The sequence below is a fragment of the Bufo gargarizans genome, unplaced genomic scaffold (assembly GCF_014858855.1).
Source record: "Bufo gargarizans isolate SCDJY-AF-19 unplaced genomic scaffold, ASM1485885v1 fragScaff_scaffold_695_pilon, whole genome shotgun sequence".
In the NCBI taxonomy this organism is placed as follows: domain Eukaryota; kingdom Metazoa; phylum Chordata; class Amphibia; order Anura; family Bufonidae; genus Bufo; species Bufo gargarizans.
In genome coordinates, this window is record NW_025334168.1 from 370,380 (window position 1) to 382,491 (window position 12,112).

The 12,112-nt window shown below is 44.5% G+C and overlaps 2 protein-coding genes across 2 annotated transcripts in view; one reads left to right on the forward strand and one right to left on the reverse strand.

Annotated features, from left to right (window-relative positions):
• Nucleotides 1-5,099: 5,099 nt before the first annotated feature.
• On the forward strand, nt 5,100-8,128 carry LOC122922764 (protein ALP1-like). The gene is made up of 2 exons (XM_044273485.1): nt 5,100-5,152; nt 6,576-8,128. The coding sequence occupies exons 1-2, from the start codon at nt 5,106-5,108 to the stop codon at nt 7,453-7,455; spliced, it is 927 nt and encodes a 308-aa protein (XP_044129420.1). The 5' UTR covers nt 5,100-5,105; the 3' UTR covers nt 7,456-8,128.
• Nucleotides 8,129-11,128: 3,000 nt separating this feature from the next.
• The window catches only part of LOC122922765 (nudC domain-containing protein 2-like), a 30,133-nt gene continuing 29,149 nt past the window's right edge, over nt 11,129-12,112 (reverse strand). The window contains exon 4 of the mRNA XM_044273486.1: nt 11,129-11,348. Within this exon, the coding sequence (XP_044129421.1) occupies nt 11,265-11,348 (84 nt within the window). The 3' untranslated portion in view covers nt 11,129-11,264. The remainder of the gene's footprint in view (nt 11,349-12,112) is intronic.

Below are 12,112 nucleotides of genomic sequence, written 5' to 3' on the forward strand. Positions count from 1 at the left end.
GTGCCTGGTGACAGGGGCCTAAATCTCTCAAAATCCTCTGTTGTATTGCTTGGTGACATGAACCCCCTTTTGCCGTGAATGAACCCCTGCTGTGCCTGGGGTGACAGGGGCCTAAATCTCTCAAAATCCTCTGTTGTATTGCTGGGTGACATGAACCCCCTTTTGCCGTGAATGAACCTCTGCTCTGCCTGGGCTGACAGGGGGCCTAAATCTCTCAAAATCCTCTGTTGCTATTGCTGGTGACATGACCCCCCTTTTGCCGTGAATGAACCCCTGCTCTGCCTGGGTGACAGGGGCCTACATCTCTCAAAATCCTCTGTTGTATTGCTGGGGTGACATGTAACCCCCTTTTGCCGTGAATGAACCCCTGCTCTGCTGGGTGACAGGGGCCTAAATCTCTCAAAATCCTCTGTTTGTATTGCTGGGTGACATGTACCCCCTTTTGCCGTAAATGAACCCCTGCTCTGCATTGCTGACAGGGGCCTAAATCTCTCAAATCCTCTGTTGTATTGCTGGGTGACATGTACCCCCTTTTGCCGTAAATAAACTCATGCTCTGCATGCTGACGGGGGCCTAAATCTCTCAAAATCACTCTGTTCGTATTGCTTGGGTGACATGAAACCCCCTTTTGCCGTGAATGAACCCCTGCTGCTGCCTGGGTGACAGGGGCCTAAATCTCTCAAAATCCTCTGTTGTATTGCTGGGTGACATGAACCCCTTTTTGCCGTGAATGAACCCCTGCTGTGCCTGGGTGACAGGGGCATAAATCTCTCAAAATCCTCTGTTGTATTGCTGGGTGACATGTACCCCCTTTTGCCGTAAATGAACCCCTGCTCTGCATTGCTGACAGGGGCCTAAATCTCTCAAAATCCTCTGTTGTATTGCTTGGTGACATGAACCCCCTTTTGCCGTGAATGAACCCCTGCTGTGCCTGGGTGACAGGGGCCTAAATCTCTCAAAATCCTCTGTTGTATTGCTGGGTGACATGTACCCCCTTTTGCCGTAAATGAACCCCTGCTCTGCATTGCTGACAGGGGCCTAAATCTCTCAAAATCCTCTGTTGTATTGCTGGGTGACATGAACCCCTTTTTGCCGTGAATGAACCCCTGCTCTTCATTGCTGACAGGGAACTAAATTTAGTGAAAACATCTGTTACTGATCGGAAGATGCGCGACAACAAGCGCACGCTGCTGATGGCATTCCCACCTGATAGCGGGGGCACAGTGGAAGCACAAGGCGAAGGCAGAGGAAGAGGTCGCCAACGCAGCTGGGGCACCGCCAGCACCTGAGAAGGCAGGGTTAGCATGGCCCAAATGTGGAAAAGCTTTGTCAGCCCTGGAGGTGCTGACCTGCCCTCTAGCCAGTGTATAGTGTGAACGTGTGTTTAGCACGACAGAGAGCATTATCACAGGCCGCAGCCAATGTGGACAAGCTTACGTTTATTAAAATGAACCAGGCATGGATCCCACAGGACTTGTCCGTACCTTGTGCAGAGTAGACATTTATCCCAGCCTCAACCATCCATTCTTGTACTCAAGTGCACTTATTCTTAGTTTTATTTTGTTATATGTCCCAATATTTTGAGGGATACCCCAATAAAAAAATTAAAAATAACACAAATCAGTGTTGGCTACCTATTCCTCCTTCACCGCCGCTTCCACCTACACCGCCACATCCACCGCCTCCTCAACCTCCTACTCCTAGATCCAGATTGTTATTTTACATTTTTCCATATTTTATGTTATTTCCCTATCCACATTTGTTTGCAGAACAGTTGTCATGCTCTTAAGCACATTTTGATGCCTTTTGCAGCCCTCTAGCCCTTTCCAGGACTATTTTAGAGCCATTTTAGTGCCCAAAAGTTCGGGTCCCCATTGACTTCATTGGGGTTTAGGGTCAAGTTCGGGTCCCGAACCGGAACTTTTTTTTCAAGTTCGGCCGAACCCGAACATACAGGTGTCCGCTCAACTCTTATTTTAATAGATTCATACAAGAGATTTATACGATTTTAAGAAATTCATACAAGAGATTAATTTCATACAAGAGAGTCATACAAAAAGGTTCATAATATATATTTTTTTAAATCATACAAGAGGTTCATACAACCTCAATATCTTTTTATTTTAAAGATATTAAAACTTAAAGGGGTTATCCCATCACAATGATCACTGTTAAATCTGTTAATGATTTGACAGTGATCATTTTTGTAAATATATTTGATAAGCCAATTCCCACTGTTTAGGAGAAAATTCATCCCCACTTACCTCATTGTTGTCATTCGGTCTCCCCTGGTTACGGCCACCGCTCTTTTTCGGAATCCCGGTGGCCGCACTTTTTCTCCTGGTCGCACACTGTCCTGAACACGCACGCCGCCGCACATGCGCGATAGTGACTTCTTCCTGGCCAAAATAGTTCAGAGCTGCGAACGCGCATGCCGGCTCTGTCCTATACTGGCCAGGAATAAGTCACCATGGCGCATGCGCGGCGGCGTGCTCGTTCAGTCCAGCGCGCAGCCCGGCTGGGAGAAGACTTCAATCAAGATGAAGCCCGCCCCCAGCCAGAATCCAGGAAGTGTGGCAGCAGGTAAATATGAAAAGGCGAAGTGGGATAACCCCTTTAATTGAATTACTGCCAGAAGTCACGCCTAGGGGCGTGATACTTTTGAGTATACAGCTTAGTCCTTAGACTTAGGGTCCATTCACGGATCCGCAAAACACTGACAGCGGCAATGTGCGTTCCGCATTTTGCGGACCGCACATTGCCGCCACTAAGAGAATATGGACATGTTCTATTTTTTTCACGACTGAAATTGCGGACCCGGAAGCGCGGGTCCGCAATTCCGGATCGGTGCCGCACATCGTGCAGCCCCATAGAAATGGGGCCGCAATTCCGTTCCGCAAAATGCGGAACGGAATTGCGGATGTGTGAATGGAGCCTAAAACTCATTCTGCTTTCAGCAACACACAGGAACAGACCCCTCTCCACAAACACACACAAAACCATACTTATTCAATGTAGTAAATAGACTGTGCTACATATGGTGACCCCTCCAGAACACCGGGGTACATGGGGAGCCCTCTTAAACCTTAGGACTGGTGGGGGAATGATTGAATAACCCTATCAATCTTTTCATCTGCTAAGGTCACGGAGGGGTGAGGGAGGAGGGGGCGTGGTGGGAGCGTTCAATCAAAGGGGCCTGGCACCTGTCAAATTGAGTTTTACAAATAATATAGATGTTTCACTAAATCTGTTGGACAGAGACCAGACTTTCCATCAAGATGGCAACCACTGCACCACCAATGCTCCTGTGCTGACCCAGACTGATACCTTATCGTACTCTCTCCAGGCTTGGCATTTCATTTAGGATTTAGGAAAGTGTAATCATTTCCTCCCCTTTCTGTCAAAGCGATTGTTATGTTTATTGGCCTATCCTGCTGTTATTTTGATTTGATTGAAAGCTATACTTTTATTATCATTAATGGTGTGTGGTAGATTTTTAAAAGGGTCTCAGTAGTAGCAGAACTGTGGACATTTGGTATGTGATGCAGATGCATTATATTTGGTCCCAAATATGTGGGAATTGTCTTTCTTTATGGCCATGAGATTTCAGAGAAACCCATCGGGACAAAGTTTGCATTCCTGGGACATATGGTTATGTGCTTCTTTTTTTTTTTCCACTGGTGATCAATACCTGGACACCACTAGTTTATTTGGGAGCATATATGTATTATGTGCAATTATTTTTGCTGTAACTTTATTATTTTCTGATACATGCATTGACTTATGACATTACTATTGGACTGTAGTCATATTAGGTCTCTTCTCGGGTGGTGGTATCTATCCCTTGTTAGGGACATATAGGTCCTATCAGGAGGTTCCTGACACAGGATCACACCTATTGGGGAGGCCATTCTGTTTTGCTAGGCAGGGCCTATTCCTTGATGGGGCATATGTTAGGGTGAGTCAATTTCCCTTTCCTTGTCCTGCCCAGCCCCTTTGTTAATTGCTTTTTAAGGGCACAAATTGGGTGATTTTTTAATGATCATCAGTAGACTGGTGAAGGTACTCTGTGACTACATTATAATTAAGTTACACTAGTGACTACCTGACATCTATAGCTATCAGAACTGTGAATAACGTTTATTTTAATAGTAAGAACAATGGAAAGGTTAAAGGGGTTGTCCAGCTTTCAAACACTTTTGGACAGAAGACTTACTTGCTTCCCGCCGCTCAGTTGCGGATCCTTTGGTTCGCCACGCTCCAGAGTGGACAGGGATTACATACGGCTCTACAGTAAGTGACTGGCTGTAGCAGTGACACGTCTCCCAAGTGGTGCTTCACTGCTGTGGCCAGTTATTGACAGGGGGGACCAAAGTGTGGTGAACCGAAGCAGATGGAACCCTGTGGCAGGGAGTAAGTAATTATGCTTCCCAGTAGGGTGGATGCCCAAAAAATGTTTGAAAGCTGAAGAACCCCTTTAATGTCCCCTACCCTCAAAAGAAAATTGATTATGAGAAGTACTAATGACTTTTTGATTGAGAGGTTGTTTGGTAACTAATTTTAAAAATAATGCTTCTATGTCTAGACATTGATGTTACATACATATTATGGCGCCCCCTGGTGTTCCATTGATTCTGTCGCAGAATGGTAGTTACATATGCTCAGTAGTGCAATGCCCACACCCAGGATCATCTTGTACACAGGCAACAGAGTGATCTGTGCAGATCTCTAGAAGTGGCTTCTCACCAGCACTGGGCATATTAGGTGTGCATTCTGAGAGGGGGATGGGGGAAATATCTACACATATTAAATAAAAAATGTAACCCCGCACATCAATGTTTGACGTGCGTTTCTGTGATTGACTGCAGTGTTGTCCTCATGGGCACGGAGGTTGGCATACATATTTGCTCATTGGACAAGTTTTTTGACTACACCAGGATGTCCATCCACAGGTTAGTACGTATACGTGGTTGCAATGTTTTTGCAATGGTTAAGCTAAGTGTTTTGTGCTTTTTGTATAGTTAACTATGAACATTTTATTGTTTCCCAGCTTTGACGAGCTCCGGGTTCTGTTGTCTCCTCATTTGCAGCGTCAGGACACCTTCATGCGGGACTGCATCCCACCAGTGGAAAGACTGGTCATTACTTTGCGGTAAGTAGCCTATATTGTGGCCATTTAAACCATTTGCAGTGTGTTGTGCCATGATCTGAGTTTCGCCCTGTTTCTCTTGCTGTTTGTGACGTATGAGTGTTTGTGCGGGGGGTATGTGATGTGTATGTTGTCAACGTGTGGCATAGATATCCCATACATGCATCATGTATCCACATTTGGCCATGTTTTACCCCTCACTTTCCAAAAATAGTCCAAACAGTTGCTTCAATTTTTTTAACTTTGGTGAATGTATTCACATCATACATTTCCAAATAAAATGTGTTTAAACTGTTTTAGGAGCAATGTAGTATAAATAACATAAAAACATTACAAACATTTTTCTATATAAGTGCCCTTTTTGGCTCCCAAACCCTTGAGCCGGAGAATTTCCCTCTTCTAAGTTTCTCAAAGGGTTTCATATTGCGGCCCTGAAAACTCTGCCTCGGGATCCCACCGTGTCTCTCTGGCTCCGCGAGACTGATTGGCGGGTGGCATTTCAGTGGTGGTGATGGTGGAGGTGCTTGGGCCCGTGCTTGAAGAGGGATATGGGTATGATGTGTGTTGTGTCTGCCATGTCTCAAGAGGGTGTTGTATGTTACTTTGTGTGTATGCGTGTGCTGGGTATGTGTGAGGGTGTTGTTGTGCATGTTGGGGATGTAGTGGGCCATATTGTGCTGGCTGCTGTGGGGGATGCTGTGGGGCACTGATAGACGTTGCTATCTCATAAGGGAGGCAATACTTATCAATGGTGTTAGTCACCTCCTCCCTTACTTTTGTGACCAGATGTATCGGCACATGTAGCATTTTCTCCTCTAGACTGAGGAGAAAATAGGCATCGCTGCTAAGTTTTGGCACAGGATGTGCCAGGGCATCCAGGCAGCCTATTAGCCTGTCCTTCCTGCCTCTCTGTTCTCCTCCTTTTATGTCGGGGCTGCCGACTTGCCTCTGGTACGGCTTGGACATTCTGCATGGGGCTGACGAAACTCGGAGTGGGGGGGGGGGGGGGGCTGGAGGACTCATTGGCCCCATAGATGGTCCGGGCTCACGGTCCATGATTGTGCCCTCGTCCTCTTCCTCATAGTTGATAGCTACTATCGGTGCTGTGAAGTGGAAAATATAGGTAAGTATGTTCCCCATATGAAATTGAATGTATGTAATGTCATACCACATCCTCTCCTCAATGTGCATGCCCTTGACTCACCTCCGCATTTCCGTGCACGGTATCAAAAATGACATTTGTGCTGCATGCACATAACTGGAGCGTGCGCCTGGGGACGATCCGCTCCTCTGCTCCCTTTCTTTGCGGCGATGGCGGATAAAGGCGTCTTTCAGGCTTTTCCATTTGCCTTTGATAGTGTTGACTATGAAAAACGAAATAAAAAGCATCTGTTCATGTCTCTTTATTTTCTTACATTTGTTTCAGGTATTTAGCTACCGGACAGTCATTGGCCAGTCTACACTTCGCCTTTCTCATCGGGAAGTCCACAGCCAGTATGATCGTCCCTGAAACCTGCGTGGCAATTTGGGACGTCCTTCATCCTGCTGTGATGGCCCAACCACAGAAGGAGGACTGGCTGCAAATTGCGGATCAGTTTTTAGAATCCTGCAATTTCCCAAACTGTGTCGGCGCAATAGACGGCAAACACATCCGCGTTCAGAAGCCCATAAGGAGCGGGAGTCAATTTTTTAATTATAAAAAATATTTTTCATTTGTTCTTTTTGCGGTGTGTGATGCAAACTATTGCTTCAGGTACATTGACGTGGGGTCCTATGGCAGCAGCTCAGACTCAGCTGTTTTCGGGCATTCTGCCTTTGGGCAAATGCTCAATAATAATGAGCTGGACCTCCCGGGGAACACCACACTGCCTGGGACCACTTTTCCGGCTATGCCCTTTGTTTTTGTGGGGGACGAGGCCTTTGCGCTGGGGGAGCATCTGATGAGGCCGTACTCCAGCCGGGGACTCTCCATTGCCAGGCGGGTATTTAATTACCGGCTGACAAGGGCACGCAGGGTGGTGGAGTGCGCCTTTGGCATTTTAGCTAACAAATGGCGCTTTCTCCATTCTCCCATTTATTTAAAATTGGAAACCGCCATCTCGGCCGTGAAAGCAGGGTGTGCTCTGCATAATTTTGTCCGTGTACGGGATGGCTTTAATTTTGAAGATTCCCTCAGCCATTCCTTTGAGAGTCCTAATCCGAGCGGTGTGCATGGGAACCGGCACGGTGCAGCTGTCCGGGACCACTTCAACGCATATTTTTTGACACCACATGGGGCGTTACCCTGGCAATTGGAAGCCATCTAAGTTTATGTTCATTTATATTTTTTGTCTGAAAAGAGTGTTTATATATTATTTGATTTTCAAATTTTGTTGATTATTACTAGGGCTAAATTAGAAATTTGGAAACGATCTTTTGTGCATTTTGTTTTTATCACCTATATAGTGCCCCTTGACGATGCCCCTATAGTGGCCATCAATAGTCGCCCATTAACAAGGGTTATAAATATGGGCGAAATCATGTGTCCCATTTAAGTGGTCAATACTCGGCCAGTAGAATATAAGCCAAGGAGGGTGAAATAACAGATCCCATCAAGGTGCCCAATACTGGCACGTTACAAACCGAAGCACCTAACATATGCCTTGCCACCCATAGCCCACAAACAGTCTAATTCTAAAAAGTACACAATATCAATAACAACTTAGGATTCAAATCCCTCAACCCAAACTTAGGCCTACATTTCAAATTGAACATACTGGGCCATTGCATTGTACCAGAATGTGGGGGAGGGTGAACCAGGACAGTACTAAAAAACTAAAGGGGCGAGGGGACACTATTACAACATGGTAATGTGCACATCATTCTTTGTAAACTAAGGCCACTGAGTGCCCATATACAAGAACAGGGATGGTGATGCTGCGTCCCTCCAGCTGTTGCTAAAATCCAAGTCCATGCATGCCTGCACAGGCTCCAGCAAGGACAATACAGGCCAGCATTTGTGGAGGTGGCGTTTGACAACAGCTGGAGGGCTGCAGGTAGAGCTGGCCAGGGCTATTACATATAGTTGGGACATATTACATATAGTTGGGACACCACTGCACACAAGGAGTTTACTTTTCACATTAGAACACACATGGAAATACCTTTTCCCTGTTTCACTGTCTTGGTGAAACTTCTCCAATCTGGCCAGATGCTTTTGCCAATATCCTCCCAGGCCTGCTGCCTGCTCCTCCGATTTTTGTAGTTGGCATCCTGTGTGTCATACAGGCAGCGTTTTCCTTGCACCAGCCTGATGAGGTTCTCGGTGTCACACAGAGACTCCTCCATGCTGGATTCTCTCCACAAAACTGTGCTTTGCACCTGGTGTTGGGCCTTTTCCTGCATGTTGCAAAATCCAAGACACGCGTTCGAACGCGCGTTTTATGTGTCAAAAACGCGCTAAATTCAAGCGTTGCGCGTTCCCATTGAAGTCTATGGGCCAAAACGCGCGACAAACGCCCAAAAAAAAGCTCAAGAACTTGTTCATGCGTCGGGCGTTTTACAGCGCGTTCAAACGCGCTGTAAAACGCTCAAGTGTGAATCAGGTCCATAGGGAAGCATTGGTTTTCCAGTGTTGAGCGTTTTACAGCGCGTAGGAACGCGCTGTAAAACGCTCAGGTGTGAACTTAGGGTAAGGGTATGCTGTGGGTTGCTGGAGAAAAACTGTTTGCAGACCTTTGATATACCGTAGTTTATTTCAGGAACTGACCTTTTTACACTTGTGGCGGAGGAGACAATTCACACAGTTCTGATTTGACTAGTTCCCACTAAGAGGAAGACATATTTTCTGAAGCAGGTACTATTAGGCATTTTAAGGGGTTCTTCTTGAATGATGTAAAATGGTCACAAGCAACCTGTCCTAGAATGTGAGCAGGATTCCAGTATTGGATCTCAATACCAGAATTAAAGGATCTGTTTTGATTTTACACACAGGATACGGTTGTGTGAAATCAAAACGGAAAAGAACACAAAATACACCGAAAGTCAATGGGTGACTGATTCGGTTTTTCAGGCTCCTAAAAACAAAAAACATAAAAAAAAAAAACGGATCGGTCACCATTGACTTACACTGTTTTCAGTGCTGGATCTGTCTATATGACTGGACAGAAAAACACAGCTTGCAGCGGAATGCTGCAGGAACGGACGACGGATCTTTTTCCATTCTAGGACGAAACAGATTTTTTTCCCCCCCGGTATTTAGATCCTCTGCCGGATCACAATATTACAACGCAAGTGTGAAAGCAGCCTTAGATTCTGGGCCTCGTGGCAGCTGAGTATGGTGTGTTCTCCCCTGGTTTTTCTGATATTTGGTTGGAAATTGCTTACCAGGTCCACATGAGTACATGAAATCCTCTAAACTGAAGTGATTTCTAGTCTTCAGCAGTAAGTGTAGTAAAACGGCGGACACACTACTGTGCCAAACCATGCGATCATACAAAAACTGAACAGATATTCAGGTTCAGGTGTGAACATTTCAGCTCAGAGCGGACACACCTCCATTGTGAGATAACCCAGCACCAATACATACTTAGGCCTCATGCACACGTCCCTGTGCTATTGTAGAAATGCCTATTATTGCTCACAATGAAGACAAGAACAGGACAAGTTCTATCTTTTTGCTCAGTCGCGGAACGGACATCTTTTGCAGCCCCATGGAAATGAATGGGTCCACGTCTGATATGCAAAATATGCAGACAAAAAATACAGTAATGTCATGAGGCCTTAAATCCAGCTTTCTAATACTGATGGCCTATCAATATCAGATCAGTAAGGGGCTGACTGTGAGTGACCGTTTACCCCAGCTGTTTGAAGGGGCTCGGGTGAATGCACTGCCCAATGTTCATACTAAGGATGCCAGCTTTTTTCTATTCTTGAATACTCAAATGAGACAAGGCTGCAAGAAAAAGAAGCGTAAATCTTTATATTACCCATTAGATGTGTTTGCTCCTGATAAAAAAATACTCGTGCAATACTGACTGAAGTGTGAATAAGCCCTAACAGCTGCCTGCATTTTACATACACAGACTGCAAAGTATAATTAAAGGGGTTGCCCAGGATTAAAGAAAACACTGCCACATGGATTGTGCCCGATATTGCAGCTCAACTCCCTTGAGATGAATAAGATTGAGGTGTAATACCACGCATAACCTGTGGACAGGTGTGGAGCTGTTTTTGGAATAAAAAATCCATGTTTTTCTATCCCTGAGCAACCCCTTTAATAATGAGTATTCCACTGCATTATAATAGTAAAAAAATCCCAAAGTAGGACAAAAAATGAAGCAGCACAGTCAGGGAAGTGGGGGCAAAATGCAACTTTTTGAACATCGCATTGGAACTGAGGCCAAGCTTTTTTTTTTTCTATCTAGTCAAATTTTGTGGCTTTGGTCTTCTAGGAGACAAAGGGGGTCATTTACTAACAGATATACAACAGGTTATTTGTGCCAAAATCTGTGACTTTTCCCCGCTCACGCCAGGTCTAAAAAAAAAAGCGGGTGGGCCACCATTTTCTACGATTGTTTTAGGTTTAGAAAATGGTGTAAATCTATGGCACCTGGGAAGCTGGCGTACATTTAGACAGGTGGCGGATACACTGAAGTTATGTAGAGGCCGGTGCCCTGCATAAATTCGGCTCATCCACCGCCAGTATTAAGATCGGGGTCTAAAACGCTGATCTTAATAAATGACCCCCATAGTTTTAGCCAAATATTAATTGCAGAAATGGAGCAAATTTATATCTGTTTCTAGAGAGGTAAAACATGCCAAAGAGGCATACAAAGCAAGCTTTCACTAACTTCCCTCTCCGCATATTTTACATGAATGAGTCTTAGTAAACGTGGTCTATCAGACTGCCCACTGTCACTTACAATGAAGTAGACACTGCGCCATCTGGTGGCCAACAGAATTTCATGGCGAAACCTAAATCATTTCCAGAAACAGACATCATATTTTAGCATGCATTTTCCAGTATCCTGCAATGCTGTACACCTTATTAGCAACGATTAAAAAAAGATTACGTTTCATCCATTTATTTCTAACCGGAAACTGGTAAAGTATAAAAAGTCCTTTGATAAGTGGTTTACTTCTGTAAATTGGTAAAGTCAGGCCCCCCTTTGCTGTAGTTTCCTGAAATTTCTGCTCCACTAAAATCAAATCCAGGGTTCTGAAAAAGAGAGACATTAGCAGTGAGATATTGATTGATAATTATATATTATAAATGTGTTAATCAGATAATCCTACATGGACTGACCATGCCCCCCCACCGTGTTAATGGACCTTAACCACTTCAGCCCCGCTAGGTGAAACCCCCTTCATGACCAGGCCACTTTTTACACTTCGGCACTACACTCCTTTCACCGTTTATCGCTCGGTCATGCAACTTACCACCCAAATGAATTTTACCTCCTTTTCTTCTCACTAATGGAGCTTTCATTTGGTGGTATTTTATTGCTGCTGACATTTTTACTTTTTTTGTTATTAATCAAAATATAACGATTTTTTTGCAAAAAAATGACATTTTTCACTTTCAGCTGTGAAATTTTGCAAAAAAAACGACATCCATATATAAATTTTTCGCTAAATTTATAGTTCTACATGTCTTTGATTAAAAAAAAATGTTTGGGCAAAAAAAAAATGGTTTGGGTAAAAGTTATAGCATTTACAAACTATGGTACAAAAATGTGAATTTCCGCTTTTTGAAGCAGCTCTGACTTTCTGAGCACCTGTCATGTTTCCTGAGGTTCTACAATGCCCAAACAGTATAACTACCCCACAAATGACCCCATTTCGGAAAGTAGACACCCTAAGGTATTCGCTGATGGGCATAGTGAGTTCATAGAACTTTTTATTTTTTGTCACAAGTTAGCGGAAAATGATGATGATTTTATTATTTTTTTTTTTTCTTACAAAGTCTCATATTCCACTAAC

Bases quoted from the DNA above. Each gene is read 5' to 3' on its own strand.
- LOC122922764 (XM_044273485.1), top strand. From the start codon at position 5,106: ATGCGGGACTGCATCCCACCAGTGGAAAGACTGGTCATTACTTTGCG. The intron at 5,153-6,575 runs GTAAGTAGCCTA...CATTTGTTTCAG, and splicing joins AGACTGGTCATTACTTTGCG to GTATTTAGCTACCGGACAGT.